This window comes from Papaver somniferum, chromosome 10, assembly GCF_003573695.1.
Source record: "Papaver somniferum cultivar HN1 chromosome 10, ASM357369v1, whole genome shotgun sequence".
In the NCBI taxonomy this organism is placed as follows: domain Eukaryota; kingdom Viridiplantae; phylum Streptophyta; class Magnoliopsida; order Ranunculales; family Papaveraceae; genus Papaver; species Papaver somniferum.
In genome coordinates this window covers 25,881,638-25,903,794 of record NC_039367.1, presented here as the reverse complement: position 1 = coordinate 25,903,794, position 22,157 = coordinate 25,881,638, and the positions used below count along the sequence as shown (strand labels likewise).

The 22,157-nt window shown below is 37.0% G+C and overlaps 3 protein-coding genes and 1 long non-coding RNA gene across 9 annotated transcripts; all 4 read left to right on the top strand.

Annotated features, from left to right (window-relative positions):
• The first annotated feature begins 275 nt into the window (after positions 1-275).
• Positions 276-3,492, top strand: LOC113318852 (peroxidase 55-like). Of its 6 annotated transcripts, none has more exons than XR_003344916.1 (3): positions 276-499; positions 2,396-2,590; positions 2,715-3,492. XR_003344916.1 is itself a non-coding variant. In XM_026567112.1 (3 exons), exons 1-3 carry the CDS (start codon positions 1,016-1,018, stop codon positions 3,276-3,278), a joined length of 1,101 nt encoding a protein of 366 aa, XP_026422897.1. In that variant the 5' UTR covers positions 524-1,015; the 3' UTR covers positions 3,279-3,492. The 6 variants fall into 6 exon arrangements, 5 of the variants coding, with proteins under 5 accessions (XP_026422897.1, XP_026422898.1, XP_026422899.1 ...); XM_026567112.1 differs by lacking the exon at positions 276-499 and adding an exon at positions 524-1,357; XM_026567113.1 differs by lacking the exon at positions 276-499 and adding an exon at positions 525-1,249.
• A 4,653-nt stretch (positions 3,493-8,145) lies between these two features.
• On the top strand, positions 8,146-9,495 carry LOC113319151 (uncharacterized protein DDB_G0283697-like). Its single transcript, XM_026567429.1, has 2 exons — positions 8,146-9,273; positions 9,376-9,495. The coding sequence occupies exon 1, from the start codon at positions 8,585-8,587 to the stop codon at positions 9,224-9,226; it is 642 nt and encodes a 213-aa protein (XP_026423214.1). The 5' UTR covers positions 8,146-8,584; the 3' UTR covers positions 9,227-9,273; positions 9,376-9,495.
• Positions 9,496-9,596: 101 nt separating this feature from the next.
• LOC113319150 (lysine-specific demethylase JMJ25-like) lies at positions 9,597-13,607 on the top strand. Its single transcript, XM_026567428.1, has 11 exons — positions 9,597-9,690; positions 9,794-9,929; positions 10,192-10,249; positions 10,338-11,121; positions 11,306-11,635; positions 11,770-12,102; positions 12,281-12,353; positions 12,443-12,528; positions 12,643-12,762; positions 12,933-12,994; positions 13,276-13,607. The coding sequence occupies exons 1-11, from the start codon at positions 9,640-9,642 to the stop codon at positions 13,433-13,435; spliced, it is 2,193 nt and encodes a 730-aa protein (XP_026423213.1). The 5' UTR covers positions 9,597-9,639; the 3' UTR covers positions 13,436-13,607.
• Positions 13,608-14,517: 910 nt separating this feature from the next.
• Positions 14,518-21,413, top strand: LOC113318866. Its single transcript, XR_003344917.1, has 11 exons — positions 14,518-14,578; positions 14,877-15,291; positions 15,977-16,145; positions 16,229-16,279; positions 16,365-17,156; positions 17,516-17,608; positions 17,754-18,729; positions 19,103-20,527; positions 20,619-20,779; positions 20,880-21,086; positions 21,189-21,413. It is a non-coding gene; the product is annotated as an uncharacterized LOC113318866 (long non-coding RNA).
• Positions 21,414-22,157: the final 744 nt, after the last annotated feature.

Here is a 22,157-nt window from a genome sequence, read left to right as displayed (position 1 = left end):
CTGGACCTCCTCGTGTAACATGATTAACCGATTCACAATTGTCAAGTAGGTTTGGGCAACCATTTAGGCCATTAATATGACCACCAACTGTATTTTCATTTCTCAAGACATTTTTTTGACGTTCTTAGACCCCGATTGACACCGTGAGTTTTAGGCTGTTAAACATACCGATTCCCCAGTTGACTCATTTTGTGCTGGTAAGCAACTATCGGTCACATGACAGATTTAAAATTAATACCCAAGTATACTTTGCCTTGTCTCCATCGAGAATAACCAAAGAAACAGAGAAAGACGCGAAAGAAGAAACTTCGAGAGAAAGGGGAGAAGAAACTTCGAGAGAAAAGGGAGAGATCCAGTGAAATTATTGTCGTGTATGTTGTTGATTTGGTACCATTAATGGAAGAAGAAGAAGACAACTCAGTGTTAGTTGGGTTTATTTCCCATCAAAGTTAGAGATAAAAAGGCTTCAATAGAGATCAATGGATCATCGTCAAAACGGGTAACTTCTTCTATCCCACGCATCATTTTTCCATCGTATTAATTTCACACCTATTTTTGGTTTAATTGGAACATTGAATTTAGGGTTTCTGAAAAAAATGATTTAGGGCTTTGGGTTTGGTTTAATCTTTCAAACCTGTCACATTTGAATTACTTATTGATGAGTACTATAATTGTGAATTTTGTCAACAAGTTCAAAAGCTTCATCTAGTTACTTACCACGCAACACCCCCACGCGTTAATTACAAGGCCAAGTGCCAACTGTTGCATTCAGTGGAAGCCTAAACCAAAAAATTGATTGATGGTTACATGGTTCAAAAATCATTAATTTTTCTATCCATTTATTTGCATATTCTCTAGCATTATTTTTTTCTTTTTCAACTTACTTTTTTTCATTTTGAGAAACACTCTTTTGTTCTGTCTTCCATTGGCTTTTTATTCTCAAATGCTATAAATTGGATGATCACCTTGTGAAGAAATATACAACCACTTAAGAAATATACAACACACAGAAAACATGGGTCTAGTGATTGTCATCATAGCAGTAATGGTTGTTTATTTCAATAATTATTCAGTTTCATTTGTGAATTCTGCTTCTTCATCATCTCTTTCAGTGGGCTTTTATGATGAATCGTGTCCTCGAGTTGAGGATATTATATATGAAGAATTAGTGAAAAAGATGTCTCAGATTCCTCGCAACATCACCATACCGGGGACTCTTAGGCTGTTTTTCCATGATTGTTATGTTCAGTTATATATATGTATTTCTTTTCACAACATTTCAGCTTTATGTTTCTTAACTTTGTTTCTGAAACTCTATTATTACTATCAACTATGGCCAAATTATGGATTTCTTGAGGTGTTTTCTTTTTTTATCAACTTATTGTTTTTATTTCTTATTTCTGTCATCCTGTATTGATTTCAGATTGTTGTAGTTGCAATTGTATTTTTTAAAGGTTCTTTTTAGCTTTTGGCATTGTTTATTACAGAATTCCTCCATAGTCTTTTTCACATCATTTGGAGAGTTTCCTGCATTGTTGATGTTATTATCCTTCTTGTTGCTTTTACTCTTCATCTTGCACTTCTTGTTGTTTTGGTTACACTCATGGTGTTTTTGTTGCAGTCTGGTTCTTCTTGTTACTTCATTTACAACTGTTCCAGTTCTAATTGTTTCCTCAGTCTTTGTTGTAGTGGGTGTTCTCTCCTTACTCTTACTAGTGGTAATGTTTCTGTAGTTAATGTGATGCATGGTTGTCCTATTCATGTGGGATGACAATTGAAATTTGGCATGGGTACCGTTTTGTTCGTTGTTGTGATTATTTGAATGTCTTTCTGCCGCTTTTGACATTAGTCAACCTGGATGTTGCGTTCCTGGTTATTTCTTCATCCTTCCTTCAGAGATAATCAGCTCTTGTTTTCTGAGATTAGTAGACCAATTTCTCATTTGGGCACATTATTTTTTCAGTCACATTATATGCCAAAAGTGATATTGTAGTTTGTTTTGAAAATTATTTTTCTAATTAGTTCTTAATATACTGCACAATTATGGTAGATTCCTTCTAGTGTAGTGTCCCTAAAAAGTCTACTTGCATGCATAAGAGATCCGCTGAATTCCCCGAGACTGTAATTGAAATTCACATAGAAATTTTCATGGAAGAAAGAGATAGTGTCAAGACCTAACATTATTAAAACCATATACACCGTTGTTGACGAACTAAAACAGTCCATGGCAGTAGCGGAGCTTAGAGGAATAAATATCTAATTTGAGCTGAATGATGTTATAGATGCTGATATCGATCCGTGATGTGAACCGAGTTGAATGAACAATGACTTCTGTTCAACTTATTCTATCTAACTTGTAAAAGTGAAACTTACAAATCAGTACTTTTTTTTGTAGGGTTGTGATGGTTCTGTTTTGATCTTACCAACAGATGACAATAATTCTGAGAGAAACACATCTATCAACCTTTCTTTAGCTGGAGATGCATTTGACATTGTTGATAAGGCTAAGGCAGCATTAGAAAAAGAATGTCCGGGGGTAGTCTCATGCTCGGATATCCTTGCTATCTTGGCACGCGATGTCGTACACTGGGTAAGTTATTTGCATCTCTTAATGCTAATAAAAAATGTTGTTTCAGTTTTATTTTGCAACTTGCCAACATTGGTGTGGCAAAGATGTTAAAGGATTTGGCTGTGAATTTATTTGTTGTGCACAGTGGGAAGGTCCGCACTGGGAGGTTGAGAAAGGAAGAAGAGATGGACTCATCTCCAATGCAACAGAAGCTCAACTACTCATGCCAAAGTCTGACGAAAATATAACAACTCTCATCCGTGGATTCAAATCGATTGGACTATCAACTGCTGATCTCGTCACATTATCTGGGGCACACACAATAGGTTTTACACACTGTATAGAATTTGCTAGTCGTATCTTCCACAACGACACCACATTGAACTCTACAATAAGAGAAAAGGTAATCTTGAGCTGTCCATTTCCGAAGATTGACAGAAATGTTGCTGAAGCACTTGATCAAACTTCTGAGTTTGTATTTGATAATAAGTTTTACAAGAGCTTGCGACAACGGAAAGGCCTGCTCTTGACGGACCATGTATTGGCTTTTGGTGAAAATGATGTCTCTCGTAAATTAGTGTATAGGTACTCCGAGGACCAAGAATTGTTCTTCCAGGAATTTGCAAAAGCCATGGTGAAATTGGGAAGAGTTGGTGTTAAGACTGGGAATGAGGGACAAATTAGAAGGGATTGTAAGAAATTCAACTGATTAGGGTTTTTTTGTTGTATTGGCAATTACAATGTCATCGTGAGCATAATAAGAGGGTAATTTACTGTTCGGTAGGAGCTAATACATGTGAAATTCCCATCTACTGAATGTTGCTTTTAAGCTTATTATTTTTGCCAATACAATCAATGAAAGAGTCAGATTTTGGACACAATCAGAAATCCAATTATAATTTTAAAGCATCTTCTTAATAGAACTGAACACCTCTTCATCCATCTTTGTACTACTTGTGAACCTTTTTGGTATAGTGAGAATTGTGTTCTGTATCTGGTCTATGTCTATGCAATTTCCTGCATAGGATTTCAGTTTAATTTTTACAATTCTGTATTTTGTTCTAATAATCTTTTGCAGTTATCCAACAGTTTTTTGAAAATGCAATATTATTTCCTCCATGTCTGCAGTCATTTTCTACGCTGCCGCCTGCCGTTTTCTCTGCAGTTACAATTTGTGATCTTGCTTATTGTGATATGCTCTTTCCTAATTTCTATTCAACTTCAAGAACCTGTTTCTTGTATTAGCATGTAATTGGAATAAAAGGTATGCTGTTTATATCTATTTAGACCGTTGTAATCATTTTTTTAAATAGTTTCAGTTAAGTTTTTGTGAAGTCGCTTATGTACTTATTATTTTAATTTTTACTCTCATCCATTCTTTAGGAGGCCATTGTCTATTCTTATTCAATTTTTAGTAGGCTTTTCGGCCTCTTAGATCTGGTATATTTGAATTTTCTGTACACTTGTATTTTGTGGAGGGTTACTTATCCTCTTGATACACGACGACTTTGAACATATCTGTGAGTTTTGAAACACTTTATAATGGATCATTATGTGTCATTAACCCGATCTTTAGAATAATTATAGATTGAAGTGTTAAAACTGTTATTTAACTTGTGTATTGAGGTTCCTTGTCAAACCTGAAGTAACACTCCAAGTAAGAAACCCTGAACCTTGAATCAGTCATAAATTTAATACTCGAGAGCTGATCTAAGGAATTGCATATGGCCATCTACCAGCCTTTAACCAATATAAGTTTAGATACTTGATAACCTAGTACCAATGTATTGCCACATGCCTCTCCACTTAACCCATTTGTTTGCTTTTAAAGTATGAAATCGGATTTTTGACCTTTCTTATGTTTATATTGTGCAGGCTAAAGATCCACAGTTTCATGCACTTGCATTTGTATCTCAAAGAGTAACAGCATTTGCAGACACAGAAACTAAACTTGTCCACGATGTTCTCATATCTATAATACAACAAGGACTTAGTGATGTGTCTCGTTTGCCTACCTGGTCTGCAGTCGAGGAGAAGAATGCTTTTCATCCTCCAAGTTTCAGTGCCTATCCTCAATCGTGTGTGACCAGAGTTGGTGGTAATTTGCTAATTTCACCTCAACAGTTGGAGCCACTTGCAGAGGGCTTTTCTAGCGACTGAATCACGGGAGGCTATTTAGTCTGTTGGCTGCCCTTATCTCAGTTGTAGAAACTGTGATATGAGAAACTTCCAACAAAATGTTTTCCTCAGATTGTCACAACAAGACATAGTATTTAGAATAGTGGTAAGAACTATGTTCTGCCCGCATTGGTAGTATTTCAAAGGTACTCTTTTGACTTTTGAGTTTGAAGAGCCATTTGGTCATCTATGATTCATAAATTTGGATTCTGCTATGCGTAATTTTAGATAGGTTTTAAGTTATTTATAATATTGTGATCAAAATCGTCTGCCTTAAATTAAGAAACACCGTCTCTCATTTCTTTCTTTTAGCATCCTTGTTTTGTTATTCAGTTCTGTACACTGTAGACTAGAGATTCAAGATGCTGCTCATTTCTTTGTGTTTATTTACTGGTTAGCTTAAATTAATTGCTGAAAGGGAATGCTGCTTAATTAGTTTTTTCTCTTTCACTAAACAGGTCTTAACATTATCGGGAATCATTTGAATTGCAGAAGCTTAAGTGATGATGCTACCCTCAAGAAATTTTTGGATGTCAGCAAAGTTTGATGTGTGGAACCCGGAGCAAATTTTCATCTACAGCAGTTTTTCAGACCTCAGGAGGGTTATGATTACGATCCTGACTTACTTTCCGTCACACTGATGAAGGGCCTGGGTGTGCAAGAATTTCACACAGAAAGGGAATTCAACTCGATGCTGTTGCACGTGGGGCACTTATTTGTGGATATTGTGGAACAGGGGAAGTCGGTATTGCTCTAGAGTTGCATAGGGAGATTGTGAAATGGAACTGCAGTCCAAATGTGATCACTTATGCCAAGAGGAAGACATGCAGTTTTGTATTAATCTGCAGTGGCTTGTTGGACGTGAGTTTCTATCGCCTATCTCTTGTTTTTAGCTAAATTATTTAAGCTGAAGAAATTACCAGTTAGCTCTTATGATTGATAGCATTACTGACATGGCTCTCAATTCTGTATTACTTTCAGATTCTTTCTTTTTATCGAGTTCTATAAATTTGGTTGTCCAATTTGCAGTATTTTATACCATAGAAAGTAAGCCCTTGTTGTATAAAATATAATGAAATGGGACCATGTCCCATAACTTCAGAGCTATAAACTGGTGATGTCTAATGTAATTCCCCAGATATACACTTTTGCCTCATAGTTGTGGTCTTATGCTAGCTTTTGCCTATGACAGACCCTTAATCTGAAGTATGAGCCTAATTTACGAGTTATCTTTTTGGTTACCTAAGCTAGTCATAGAAAACGAAATGCTGTTATTAAAATTGTTGGTGCTGATGACCTCATAGGCCTCTATGTAAAGGTCTGTATTTTAAGTTACCTTATTTCAGCTGAATATATTTATAGCGTACCTTATGTTTTTAGGGTATATAAGAGAAAGTTAGGTAAATGAACTATCTATCTTTCTCTTATACCCTACAAACATAAAGGCCTCCTATAAATATATTCAGCTTTCGGAACTTCTATCAAACGAACTTTCTTACTCATTTTCCTTCTTACTCAGATCTCAAATTTTCTGTTGTTTGATCTGTAGGCTCATAATTGTTTTTGTGTGTGTGCAGTGTTTCTATGAGACACTTCGCAGTTCCATTAGTCGCTTCCAGTTGTGGTTCATGGAGTTGTGTGTGGATGATGTACCTCCCATCCAGCGCTAAGTAACCAGTAGCAAGGTAAACTCTGCATTTCCGATTTTTGTTAGGGCTTTTAGTGCATTTACTTGGTCTATTTATTCCGTTATTTTATTTTAGAGTTCCTTCAAATTTTGGTAATGCGTTTGCGCTTTATTAATGAAACGATGTTAATCTGGACTATAATTTAAGATGTTAAGCTCAAGATTATTAAAAAGGTCAGCTTTATAAGACATAATAGGTTTCTCAAGTAGTAATTTACTTGGAATAATCATAGAGAAAGAGAAAAAAATATACGAGCTGATTTTTGTCTCAGACATCTAACTGGGGCTGAGTCAAATGTCGAGTCAAATTTTGACTCTTGAGTCAACAAAAAACAAACTGAGATTAAATCTACATATAAATGTAATTGACTCAAATGTCATGGTTTAGAGAGGGTTAAAGATGCCTATCATTACGAATAATGCTCATTGTGAAGTTTGAACATTGCGTTACACTGCTAGGCTAGTATGAGGTTGAACTTATGGTAAAAATGTTTTCCTGACATTTTATAGCTTTTGGCTCAAAAAATTTGGTACTAAATCAACTTACCGTTAGTATCATCAAATTCATTAAAGTTAAGATTTCATTGTTACTTTTTGCTCAAGCACAAAATAATCAGTTTTTGGTAGGATGCATGGGCTACTACTCTTCAAGTTAATTTTCTAATAGGCAGGTGTGCATTTTAAGATCATTGTATATCATTAGCTCGAGGAATCTAATAATACCACTATCCTGTACATAGTAGAGAGTTTGTACTATCCTTGGACCCTTGGTGTTTAACTGCAAGTTTGTTTCAGATCAATACATTATATATATACCACCACCTGACCTGACCCGAGTTCACTGACCACTAACTTTGTATTGAATCAGAAAGAGAGAATGAGTATTCGAGTGTTCTTGTTAAGTTGAATCCTACTACGCATTCTTACATCCGGCTTAGTTGCAAGTACTGCAGGCCACTTTAGCAATGCAGCCTTACTTCGTTCAGCAACTATCAGATAAATTACCATTTTTTATGAATTACTAAGATTATCTCATCAAGTTCCTAATGGACTGAATTGCTTGTCAGCTTTCAAATGAGATCTTAAATTATTGAGGTATCCTTTCGGTTGCCTAATTAGCTGGTCATAGAGATCCTTCAAATAATCTGGACTGTAATTTGAGGATGTTAAGCTTAAGATTAGGTTGTTATCTGATATATGTATAGGTTTTTCTGTTGTTTCATTAGTCTTTTCACCCTTTTCCTGATAAATGAAGTGTTTGGCGAAACAAGTCTGACATTATCGGGAATCATTTGAATTGCATAATTTAAGAGACCTTTGGATATCAGGAACAGGACATAGTGTTAAAAACTAGTATGACATTATGCAGACCCCAAGTAAATACTAGATTGCTGCAAATGGACTAAGCCCAAGTAAGTATTTGAAGCTACAGTTCAATACCGTACATTGCTGCTCAATGGACTGAGGTGATAAAATTCTTGACGTTGTTATGTGTATGAGTGCGCTTTTGAACTTATATTGCGGTGATGAAATTCTTCAGACTACGGTTGTCACGTGCATGAGTGCGCAGTGAGCACACCGCTAGACTATCGGATTCATTTTCATTGAGATGTGCATAAATAGACCTGGAAATATGATTGGATTGTGTTGTTATGCACAACTCCGAAACTCTTTCACGTTTTTTGTGGTAAATTTTTCAGAAGGATTGATTTTTACTTTCTTTGAGAAAATTGTCTAATTTACCACTGTATTGTTAAATATGGGTACTAGTATAACCAAAATCAAATTGTATACTCTTTTTATTCTGTATTTCGTTATTTAAATTTTCAATCATACCATTTTAATCCAAAAAAAAAAATTACGATTGAATATATTTGGAGAAGAGAAATATCTTAAGCGTGATAATAGGGCATGTAAATATTTTTATTAACAAAAATTAAAGAATATGTAACGACTTGGCCGGGAAAATTGGATGTCAAACGGCCACTCGCTCCCCCATTTCAAAATTTAAAAACTTCCGACTACTCGCATAAATGGGCGCACGAATCCACGATAAACAGCACATAAAACTAAACCCTAGTAAACCTTGCAACTTTTCTTATTCATTCAGAAAGAAGAGACAGAGGTTAAACATTATTTCTTCTTAAACCATGAAAGAAAATTGTAGTATTAATGATGATGATCCAATCCGCTGCGTGAGAAAAGTTGGTTTCGGAAGATGCCGAAATGACAAGTGTATTGGGATGGAGTTTTGTAAATCCCACCGGCATCATGCAACTAAAGAATCGAATCATGTTGATGAAGAAAATAAAGAAGAGAACGATGAAGAGGAGGAGGATTCTGAGAATGAAAATCAGAATACGAGTGACGAGGGTGAGGTAAACAGTGATGTAGAAAGTGAAAATGTGAAGAATACAGATGAGGAGGATTCTCAGAATGAAAATGAGAATACCAGTGACGATGATGAGGAAAATAGTGAAGAGAGTACTAGTGACGATGGTGGTCAGATTCTGAAGAAGAGAAAGATGAGCAGAGAAGTTGATGCTCTGAAGGAGGCCGGAAATGATGAGCAGCCACGTCTGAAGAGAAGAAATAAAAGCAAGAGGGAGAACTTGAACGAAAATCTTATTACGAAACAATACAAAGTTTCAGAGGATCAATCAGATGCGGAGGTGGATGATAAAAGGAAGAAGAAGGTTTCCAAAGTTTCGAGTAAACCGGTGGTGTCTGGTATTTCTGGATCCAAAAAGAGAAGAAGGTTTCTGCAAAAGTTAAAATATCGAATGGATTAAATTGGGTTGATGTAGATGGTAAAAAGAAGCCTATGAAGCTGGTTGATGTAAGCACACGTACTTCCCTTTAAAACTTTTTCATTCTCAACCTTTCGTTTTTATTGAATTTTGGCCCTATTTGCTGCTTTACTTTTGTTAATTCTAACCAGGGAAAACTTGAAGAATCCCGAATGTGCCACCAGTGCCAAAGAAGGGATCGGGAAGGGGAAGTTGTTTCCTGCCAGAAGTGTTTATCCAAGCGCTTTTGTGAGCCGTGCATAAAAAATTGGCAAGTACTCATGAAACGAAACAGGTTTTGTGGAAGCTTCTTTCATTTCTTTTTTTTTAATTGGCCATTCTGACTCTTCTTTATTATTAATAACAGGTACCGCGGCTTAACACACGAGGACATTGCAAAGTCTTGCCCAGTGTGTATGGACATATGCAACTGTAAAGCATGCATTCGTTTATTCAAAAAATCTTGGGTAATTGGTGTTGCAATAGTTGGATCACTTTGCATTTCTCTATTGGTGACATATTGACGCTTTACAAAATTTTAATATATATGGCGTATTGATTCTTGTGTAGGCGGACGTAGAAAGAAATATTGGACCAGAAGAAGAAGCCGAGTTTTCAAAATATATGTTGAAATATCTTCTGCCAATCCTGAAGCAGATCCATTTTGAACAAGAAAATGAGAAGGAAGTGGAGTCTGCTATTCAGGGTACCCTGCATACATTGCTTTCTGCATCAAGAATTACTTTCATTGCTTGTTTCTGGTGCAAGTTATACCCTTTTTCCTGAATATAAGCTTTTAGTTGATTTTTGAACTGACTCATGCTGGTACAGCCCTACACAGTATGTATAGGAAGCTATAAACACATTCATATGTGTTTCTTATCTGTCAACATAGATAAAATTGTACAAGATGAAAGATTAGCACAACGCAATGATTATCTTAATATAGTTGGTCTTTTTGCACACAGGACTCTCAGAAGTGAAAATCAAAGATGCTAAATGTCCTCAAGATGAGCGTATGTATTGGTAGGTGTTACAATTTGGCAGTGCATTATGGCCTTATCTTTTATCTGTCATAGATACTTACTTTGCCACATGGCTTATATATGGACAGTGACAACTGCAAAACATCAATAGTTGACTTTCACAGAAATTGCTCAAACTGCTCTTTTGATCTGTGTATCACATGTTGTCGAGAGATTCGTGATGGTTCCTTACCAGGAGGTGAAGAGGTATATAAGGAGACGTTTGTCAACAGAGGGAAAGCATACATGCATGCTGAAGAATCTGCGCGTACGAAAGGTACAGCAAGGACGAGAGGGAAACTAACTGAATGTGTCAAATCAAGCGATATGAACCCTGAACCAGATGATAGCCTTGAAGGTCATGTTAAGCTAAAATCTGAGTGGAAATTGATGGATAACAATAGCATTCGTTGTGCATCTTGTGGTTCTGGTCATATGGTGCTCAAGCGTGTTCTTCCAGAGAATTGGGTATCAGATTTAGAAGGAAGAGCTGAAAAAGTAGCAGTAGAATTCAATCTCTTCAATGATCCCGTCCCTCTTACACAGAAGTGCTCGTGTTACAACTCCGTTGGCAGTGCCAAAGCTGGCAACAATAATTTTCGAAAAGCCTCTTCACGAGATGATTGCGAGGACAACAATCTTTATTGTCCGCAGTCCAAAGAGATCCAAAATGGGGACCTGGAGCACTTCCAAAAACACTGGATCCTAGGAGAGCCAGTCATTGTTCGCAATGTGTTGGAACTGAAGCCATCTAACTTTAGTTGGGAGCCAGAAGTGATGAGCAGATCCTTGAGGGAGAAAACTAATTCTAAGACGATGAAAGGTTCAGGTCACTTAGAAGTGACGGCTGTCAATTGTATGGACTGGTGCGAGGTAAGCATCATTGACAACCTTTTTTTATATCTGCTAGCTGGATTTTACAATTTCCTGTCGGTTGAATTATAAAATGATTTACCTTATAAACATGTTTTGAGTCTCACATTTGTGTACCGGTTTGCACTTGGTACATCATATCAAATCTGATGTGGATGTTTTCTTTTCATTTTATGACTTGCAGGTTGAGGTTAAAATAGTGGATTTTTTCAGATGCTATATGGAAGGTCTTATGCATCATAATATGTGGCCTAAGATGCACAAATTGAAGGATTGGCCTCCATCTGATATGTTTGAGGAGCGCTTGCCACGGCATTTTGCTGAGTTTGTTAGTTCCTTGCCCCTCAAAGACTATACGTGTCCTAAGTTTGGATTTCTTAATCTTGCCACGAAGCTACCACCCAAATCCTTGAAACCAGATATGGGTCCAAAAACATACATTGCCTATGGGCATGCTCAAGAGCTTATTCGAGGTGACTCTGTCACCAAGCTTCATTGCGACATGTCTGACGCGGTATGGTTGTTTTTAATTAAGTAGCTGAAGCATATTCATTTCTGATCCTCTGCAGATTACTTCTTGTAATTCAACTAGTGTTAAATAAAAACCCTGTTTCCATTAATTAGTTGGTTATCTGTAAATTCACTCAGATAAACGTGTTGGTTAATATACGCGAGGTGCCTGTGGATGGTGCACAACTTAAAGAGATAGAAAAAGCAAAAAAGAGGCACATGGCCCAAGATCAAAAGGAAATGGAAGAGCTCTTGAAGGGTGGCAATCAGCGCTTATCTACAGAGATATCTGTTCTTAACAACAATCTCAAGGGAAAAGAATGCAATGTTTTTGTACCTGATAATTGTTCAAGTAACAGTGCTGGTGCTCTTTGGGATATCTTTCGCAGAGAAGATGTTCCAAAGCTACAAGAGTACCTAAGAAAGCATTGCAGGGAATTTCGGCACCTGTACTGTTCTCGAGTTGAGCAGGTATGTTGAATCCAAAATTCTCGCTGCTTTTTATGTCTTTCTAAACTTTTTTCGTGCTGTTCTTAATTCCGGATAGCCCCCTTTACAGAAATGTTTATATCATAGGAAATGGAATGATACAAACTGGTAATTGTGATTGTTGTTACATTCTGAGCTGCACAATCTCTTTATGCTACAGGTCAGTCACCCGATTCATGACCAAAGATTCTACTTAACTTTGGAGCATAAGAAAAAGCTCAAGGAGGAATACGGTTAGTTAACTTTGGAGCATAAGAAAAAGATTCATTATTACACTTAATCTTGTCAATGTGATCTAATTCTGTGTTTCCTCTTGGTATAGGAATTGAACCATGGACTTTTGTGCAAGAACGTGGGGAGGCAGTTTTCATCCCAACTGGCTGTCCTCACCAGGTCCGCAACTTAAAGGTAGTTAATACTTGGAGATCGCTGAGTTAGATGACATCCATATCCCTTGTAATTTTGTTTATGAATGTCCTATATCTGATGTCTTTCGTTGTAATGAAAATTTATGTCTTGCAGTCCTGCACCAAAGTTGCAGTAGACTTCGTCTCCCCAGAGAATGTTCAGGAATGCATGAGGTTGGCCGAGGAGTTTCGTTTGCTTCCCCAGGATCATAGTGCCAAGGAGGATAAATTGGAGGTGCAATTCTTCTTCACACATGTTAATGTGTTTTCTAATATATCTTGTACCAGTCTGTATGTACACATGATTTGATTGAGGTCAGTTGGTTGGAACAAAGACTACCTCATACGATGATTTCCCGCTAGGTCTGTTTATTGAATAAATGAACAAATGTTTGTGTAATCCAGGTGAAGAAAATGACGTTGCATGCTGTCAAAAAAGCTGTGGATTTCGTGGAAAAGCTTTCCAAGTAAGTATACATTCACCTGACTAGATAGTAAGTTACTCTTTTGTGCCTGTATTTGAAAGATTAAGATCTGAAACCAATACTCACTGAACACATTTGGGAAGCTGGAAAAAAACCACTAGTGCACGAATTATATTCTAGGGGATCCAATGTAATGCACATTTCCAACTTCAGTTACAAAAGAATTTCAGACTTCAGTTATTATAAAAGAAAAACTTCACTACTTGCACGTAAGAACTTCTTAGTTCCAGAACTTAATTCAAGTCACTTTGATATTTGCTCAGGTCACAAGAAAGCAACAACGGAAACACCAAACCGGTTTGCAGTAAAGACGAGCCTAGCAAAGGAGGAAAACACAAAACAAGAAATGGCGGTAAAGGAAGAGGGGAAGGAGGAAAAGGCGCTAACAATACTGGAGAAGGAAAATCCCACAGGGGGAATTAGTTTTGGAGGAAAGTGCAAAACAATTACTCGTGAGAGTTAAAAGGGTTTCATGACCTCAAACTGTAATTGAGTATTATCATTATTGTGCAGTCTTTTTTGGCTAGTTTAGTGTTGTCAAGTGGATTTAAGCGTTTTTCAGGTTTTAGCAAGTTTTGCTATGGTCTAATAACTAGAATCATTTGTCCTTGGGATGTTTTCTTGTTTTGATGAAGTATATGTACCATGAAATAGAACGACATTGTTTGAATCACATCTAATCTATTTCGCTTTCACTCTTATACGACACCGTGGAGGGTTTTTTTTTTTTTTTTTTTTTTTTCTTGACCATTATTTTTATGTTTAGGTTCCTGGTTTTTTTCCTCGAACCCGTAAAGTCAAAGGTGGAATGAACGAGGTTACTTGGGTGAGATTAAATAAATTTTTTGGACCATCAGAAATATGCCATGGTAGAAATGTTTCATTCAATTTTGCATGGACCCACCTGTAAAAGATACACGTGACGCATTATAAGCACAACTTATACGATGATGAAATACCAGCCATTGATACATGCACGTGCCCAACACTCTTGTGTTTAGAATGAATTTGTAGACTGGAGGACCAAGGGCTGAAACTCAGCTAGGGTATAAAAAGAAACATCAACGACGCCGTAAATAAATCTCTTAACACCAATGGCTGAAACTGAGCTCAGGTATAAAAGAGACCGGGGGACAAAAGAAAAGACTGGTCCACGTCCCCACACACATCATTAGCAGAACTGGAAGGCCAAGGACCGTCATAGCATTTTCGGCAGTTTTGATTTTGAAGGCCTTACCACCTAGGAGTCCGTCCAAAATCACGTCGTATCCGTGTCAGTGAGTGTCTCTAGTCATATCACATGCTGCGCATATTAGAAAACGCGCAAGTTAGCATTCGTTTGCTATTTTCAGTTATATTTCGAATTAAAATAAGAATAGATATTTAACAGCTGAAAATAGTTTGCCATTTTTGATCATCTTTTAAAAAAAATCCCAAAAAAAGAAAAAGAAAAAATATATTCTGAAAAAGCAGCTCCTCCTCCCTCCTCAGCACAGTAGCATCTTCTTCACAGGTTTTCTCCCACACTTTTACTTCTTCCATTAACGAGCTAGCTCTTCACACCAAGTAAGTAAGCTCTCTCATTCTTTAATCATCACTTGTTGGTTTTCAAGGTTTTGGTAGTGTTTTTCTATTTGCTCTGTTTTTCACTTGGATTTTTCTTTAATGCTTTGATTTCTACTGTTTCATCTGTTGGTGAGATGAATCAGAATCCTATTCCGTTGAGTATTGACAGATCTTTTGTGTTTGATTTTTATGGTTTATTGGTGGATTTTTGTGTGCTTATTATTTTAATTTTGTATTGTTTCTCTACAAGGGAATTTCTAGAACTACATTGATTTTTGAATCTTTATCTTGTTTGTAGGTTCTTGAATCGGGATTTTGCGAACAACGTTACGTTCTGAAGAAGAAGAAGAAGAGATTGATAAATACTGGGAATACAAGGAAAAACACAGGATGATATCCTATTTCCTACTTTTATGAATCATTTTTAGGTAGAATACTGTTTGTATTTTTATTTTTTTGAAGAAATACTGTTGGTATGATTGTGTCTATTTGCAGACAAGTCTAGGGAGAATCACATTTGGAAGATCGTAAAAAATTATGGATTATCCAAACAATCGGAGGAAGGTAAAGATTGTATGGTTTTTTAGACCTAGCCAAGTACAGAAATGGCTTAGAGAAAGAAAGGTTGCTTTCCTTGTGCGAGATATCTCTTTAGCATCAGGGGAAGGTAGAGGCGTCGCCAATATCAATCATATGCTATTCTGGAATTAGAGGTATTCTTTCTCTATTGGCTTTCTTATCACTTTCAGACATTAACTACTTTCAACTTACATTAGAGCTAGTATCCTAGCATCAGTTGATTTGTTTGCCAAATGGAATGTTTTGGGTACTTCGATTACTCGAAATGAAAAGTTTGCGATCTCCCGTATCCTTTACGCTTACTGCATCCAAATCCACGACCATGCCCTCTATTGCCATTGTTGTTATTGTGAACCGATTGGTGTGTTGAATAAGGGGTTTGGAACTTTGACGACGAGCAAGGAAAGCAGTTGATGCACAATTTGTAGCATTAGTTTAAGACTGAAGAAGAGGCATGTCATTATCGAGAAGAACAGGAGAAAGTTGAGAGGAAGTGGGAAATTGATTTGTCTCTGGTTTTAAAGGCTCTCACAAACTGACCATAATCAGGACCAAGACCGCGGAAAGTATTTCATTGTGAAAGGAAAGCTGATGGATAGTATCAATGAGTTGAGAAGCAAATGAGGAGCGGGGATAATGATAGAGTGCATTTATCGTGACATAGTTTCCTATAGATCAGTAGAACTCTAGCATAATGTTTTATATACTTTAGGTCTCTCTAGCATAATTCTGTTAGCTTATATCTCTCGTTGTCCATGTTGCATGTGTTTACAGTTTTTGAACTTATTTATTGATATGATACACTTTGAATTTATTTAGGAAGAAATGGTGGGGAAACGCTATGTGGTATGCACATCAAAGGACATATGAAATCGTCAACCCTCCGAAAGAAAACGACCAAAGGCTGAGTTTGTGTGCTCCCGGGCATTTGATGTTTGAGAATGCACCTTCCTAGATAAACTAGATAACGTCATATCTGGAATTGGAGGTGCACAATCTATCTCATACAGTTTCTTGCTTTTTTAAACTAAATTTGTAGTTGTGAAATTTATTATCCTATATCCATTGCAGTCTTTAACAGCAAAGAGTGCTCAGCGCTGAGTGGAGATCAAGAATGGAAAGGTAATCCTGAAAAACTTTCTGGGATCAGATGTTGAGTGCTGTTAGATTATTCAAAAGTAAGTTTTTCATCCTTCCACTGGTGCAGAAGTAGAAAACCCCAAATATAGTAGTAATGATAAGGATAACCTTCAAGCTCCAATTGATCAAGGTGGAGAGGATGCTAAGCTGAAGTCCCAAGGTGTATTATATCATTCCGGCTCACTGCGAAGTACTCCTCTAGAGGAAACTGTAAGGCTTGGTGGCTTAACCAAGCCAAAAGTTAGATGCAAGGATGCTGGAGTGCTATCTGGATTTCATACAAGTCATGACTGGACAATTTGATCGAGGGATCTCCAGTGGTGAGTCCTAAGTAAGAGAGCCAACCTACTCCTAAACCAGCAGGAGAGAAGGGTACAAAAGACGAACAAGTAATTCTGAGTAAGAGACCAACGAATTGTGGAAAGAGGAGCTGCTCCTAAATTGGCACAAGAGAAGGGTACGAAAGACGAACAAGTAATTCTGAGTAAGAGACCAACGAAATTTGTGGAAAGAGGAGGTGCTCCTGAATTGGCACAAGAGAAGGGTAGGAATGCTCATGCCGGATATCGTAGTATTAAAGAACGTGAAAAAGACTCTGTTAGGCATGATCAAGGGTTATTCACTGCAACAACTACTGAGAAAAACCTATACCTCAGTGAAAGAAGAGAAGGTGCTATAGATCTCATTGGACAACACAATTGGATATCCAATACATTGAATCGTATTGACGAAGGGGACCCAATTTTAAATAAAGAAGCACCTGAAGCTCCCCAGCAAAAGAAGATGATCAAAAGAGATGGTCACATTGTGGATGCCCAGCAAATTGCTGTAAGTTCTTACCATCCTTCCTTGGAAGAATGTAAGTATTTCATTAAAGCTTCTTCTATTTTAGCAAATTCATTCTCTTGGTGCGTTAATTTAAACTTTAAGCTTTTGCGAAAATTCTATGATAAAAGGCTGTGCACAGACTGTAATTTGAAATTGCCACAGAAAAAAATTGTGCCAAGCAATGACAGTCCAATATCCAATATGCTATATAGTATATATAATCATTGAGTCTCCCTCTTCCTTGAAACAGAAAAATCACTTTTCAAGGCAAAACTAGTATACTAGAATGTTTATTTCATTACCAAACCTGTAAACTTGGATTGTGAAGCTATCATTTTGTGTTTATGTGGTTGTGTAAATTATCTAAATCAAGCATATCATGTTTTCCAGACATGGGAGGGAAAAATGGACTGTGCTTATACCAATGGAACCCTTGTCCGACTGCAGAATTTGGACCCATCCTATTCAGCAGCGGGAATTGAGGTAGGCATGAAATTTTCAGTTCTCTTTGAAATTGTACACATTGTTTCTTTTCTCAGTTTTGATATTCTTTTACATCATTATGAGAGCGTTGTCTGGTAAGCTCATTTGTTTTACTTTTTAATTTCTCTTTTTAGTTTTATTTCAGGAAATAATGTTGACCTATTTGAATGTAAGGTTCACTGCAAAGGTGTTACAAGATAGTACATTCTCTAGCCCTCACAATGGTAAATGATCCAATTCAATCTGGTAACTGTTATCAATTTATCCAGTCGTTTTGTGCTATGTACCATACAAATGCAATGTCATCCTGTCAGTTCATTATCCTCACCTATGATGCTAAGAACGTTATTATTACGTTAATATCAAACACCCTTCCAACATAGGTACATGGTCTTAGGGTCCCATTAGGAATCACCATATCTATAGTACCTGTATATGCTCTTCAAAAGGAATCCGTCGTCCATACGTCTCCTATTTAAAAGAGAAACTGAAGAATATACAGTATATATTTATTTGTTTGTTTTTATCATTCATCCTTGGAATCTGAGCCTCCCACCAAATAAATTTATTGCAGAACTAAAATCACTGGAAACTCCTTTTCCTTTTAGAAGTAGAATTCATCAACAATTACCTATACAGTTTGATTCAAATTCAGTCATTCTATTCAATATTACTTGGTTAATTTAAAAAAAGATTCACAGCCTTCTTCGTCTCCCTCTCCCTCTCAAACCCTAAAAAAGGCATCTCCTTCTCTTTTTCTTCCCCTTTTCAGATCAAACATTACATACACAACTCCATAGCAATCCATGGTTTTGTAGCTTGTATTCCTCTCTCAATTTCAGATCTCCAGCTTTCTCCACCTCTTTCTACCTCTTCCTCCTAAACTCCGAAAAAGGCAGTTCCTTTGTCTCTCTTTTTTCTGCTGCAGGTCATCTTGAAGACTTCAACAATTCCTTTGTTTAGCTATCAATATCAGTCAGTCCATCAATCAACCGAGATTATGGGTGAAGCAGGTGCCAAAGTAGTATCATCATCTGCAATTGAGAAAAGAAGAAGTGAACGCAAGTGTCCACCATTACCAAAGGCAGCACCTTGGCTTGTGTTTCCTTATCAAGTTAAAGGTAACCAACAAAATCAAGCTTTCTATAATATTTGTGAACCCAAAGACAGAAATTGTAGAAAATTCATACCTGAATTGAGTGGAAAATCTTATTGGCAAAAGCATTGTTATCAAGGTTGGCTAATTATTATTTGTGATGATCCAACTTACAACTATGCCCCCAACTGGGATTTTGGTGATTGTTTTCTGTGGAATCCTGCATCATTAGAGACCATTCAGTTACCTAGTTTACTACCTTGGTATCATAAACCGTGTAAATATGAATATGAACTGCTAGACTGTGTTTTGTCATCCCCTCCTAGAACTAGTACAGTTGCTTATCCTGATAATGCTGATGATGAGCCAATGGTTCTATTGCTTTTTCTTCTTCGCAGAAAAAATTATGCTGATCATCGTAGTATTTTGTCACCCTGAAGACAAACGATGGAAAACAAAATGGGTTAATGGCAGTTCTCTCTGTTGTTTTAAAAATAAGTTATATCTTATGGGCGGACTTTATGATGATTACCTAGAGATTGATAAGGGGAAGCTTTGGGATAACGATGATTATTCTCTCCTTTTATGTCCACTTGAGATGACTAGGACGCTCATCCTTGGAGAAGAAAGGAGGACCATATTTTTTGCAGAAATTTTTATGTGGAATCTTCTGATGAACTCTTCAAGGTTCACATAAAATTTAATAAAAGACAAAACATGAAGGTATTCAACTCAGTAGTTGTGTTGAGGTTGGATTTCTCTTCAAAGGAGTGGAAGGTGGTGACTTGTTTGGGAGATCATGTTCTGTTTATCGGAAAAAACTCCACAGCTTGTTGCTCGGCGTTTAAATTGGGACTCACAAGTGGTTGTGTGTATTACACACTTCGAGAAGATCAGGGTCTATACAAATTTGAAGTACAAAGCAGCGGTAACTCTGTTATTTTGCCGTGTTTAAAGCTGCCAAACCTATGGTTCTCATCAGATTGGATCATGATTCTTAATGGACCGTAACAAGCGGAAGAAGAAGAAAATTGCATGGGAAAGGCAGTGGAAAATGAATTAAGAATAATTGGCTATGAAAAGAATGAGAAGGGTGGAGGATTTAGAGAAACAAGCCCTTGGGATATTCTTAAAGCTGTTATTTTGCCGTGTTTGCCGTGGTTGCCGTGGTTCCCATCTGATTGGATTATGATTCTTGGTGGACGGCAACAAGAGGAAGAAAAAGAAGAAGATTGCATGGGAACGACAATGGAAAATGAATCAAGTATAATAGCTTTTGGAAAGAACGAAAATGAGAAGGACAGTGGATTTGAAGAAACAAGGCCATGGGATATTCTTGATGCTGATTCCAAAGAGTTGGTAGCAAGTTATCTTCATCCATTGGATTATGTTCATTTTCGTTCAGTTTGTAAAACAATTCGAGCGACGATGCCTGTGTCGAAGCCGACATTCACTAGTACCACGAAAACCTCAAATTTATTTCCATTGCTGGTGTTTTGTAGAGATAACAACGACACCGTCTACAATTTCGTTATCCCTGTGCGTGATAATGAGTACTATCTCATAAAGTTTTCCGAGTTGCTACTTGGTGCTACAATCTTTTTCAAAAGGGTGGGTGGCTACTGATGTCAAGAGAGGAAATCCTATTCTTCTACAATCCATTCACAAGGAAAACCATCAATCTTCCGCCCTTGCCGGAGCATTATTTCTTTTCTAGCATTTGTTTTTGTTCGTTGCCGACTTCCGCAGATTGTATAGTTTTCGCCATTGATAAACGTAGGCAAGGAACAATCACTGTCTACTCCATTACCAGAGGAAAACAGGTTTGGGATATTTTCAACTTCGATAATGCTATTCAGTTTAGGCCATTGTGTAATCCTCCAATTTTGCATCAACGAGCTTTTTATTGCGTAGATTATAACGGGATTTTAGGAGCATTTAACTTGAAGGATAATTCCTGGAAGGTTCTAGGGACGCCCTGTATAAGATATAATGATATGCATCCGTATCCAAGTTTCCTGGTGGGGAGTGGAGAAGATCTTGTATTGGTGAAATTATGATGTCAAGAAAAGCCGGTAAGCATCTTTAAATTGAATTTTCCCGTTATGGACTGGGTTGAAGTTGAAAGCTTGGGAAAGCATATGTTGTTCATCAGCCACACCTCTTGTTTTTCAGCCATCGCTCCAAGTAGTCGAATGGAGAACAAACTATTTTCCCCTGGATTATGTTTCAATGGAGAAGGAATTCTGTTCTATTCACTTGAAACTGGTAAGTATGACTCTTTTGGCGGTGGGCATTCTTATATGAAACAGAGGGCTGGCGTACAAACTGCACTTGGATTGAACCTAATTGGTTCAAGTTCACCCCTAAAGAGCTCAACTGGTTCGAGCCTCCTTTTTAATATTTTGTCATGTAGTTTACCTTTCTTCTACAGGTTAAAGTTATTTGTTTTGTGTTGACCTTTTTTTTAACTTTTTTTTACAGTCGTAATAATTCTTTGCATGGAGTTGAGAAGAGATGAAATAAAAACGTATTCCTGAAATTATCAGTTTGCTGACCGTGTTACGAGTCTTATATCCATCTTGATAACATGTTGTTAATGGTGATCAAATCATGATATTGATTAAGAAAACAGATTGTTTCATTACATGCTGATAAGGGCAACTCTCATCCATATCTTTGTGATGATCTACATTTTATGGACCAAAAAACGGCACTATGGGTGAATTTATTATCGTGGTAATTATATAATTGCCCTCTGTTTTGATGGGTTTCACAATTATCCTTATGACACAATAACTATACCCCGTCCAGTTTAAAGCTCATCTGGGATCCATTAATATTTTTATTTCTTCCATATTTGTCCTACTACCTATCGTCAAAACAGATCATGTTCGTCTTCTTCTTCATATCCTATTCTTTTTCTTCTTCTTCATCGCTCCCACCACCACCAGCATCTCTACCGCCGCTACCACAAACAACACCAGCACCAACACCAGTGTCGCAACCACCACCACCATCTCCATCGCCACCATCATCATCTTCTTCTTCACAATCAACCACAATCGATTCTGGTATCCAACCTCCACCACCGCAACCACGGAATCATCAACAAACCAATCAGAAAATATATATCAGGTTTAACTTGATTTAGATCGATATAGCATGAAAAACCTAAATCGAAGATTTAATTTACTGTAAATCAAAGAGAAAAATTTATGAGATTCATAATTTGCAGAATTCATCTTCATAAACGATTGAACAGGTAAGTAAATCCAAAGTTTAATTGATTGATTTTCAGATCTGAAATTTCTGAAACTAATTTTAGATTTTTCAAAACTTTCTGATTGAATTAATATGGATAATAATGGCGGGGTGGTGTTATTGCGGCTATGGTGGTTGTTGGTGAATATTATTCTTTGTTGTGGTGGTGGGATTCAATATTGTTCCAAA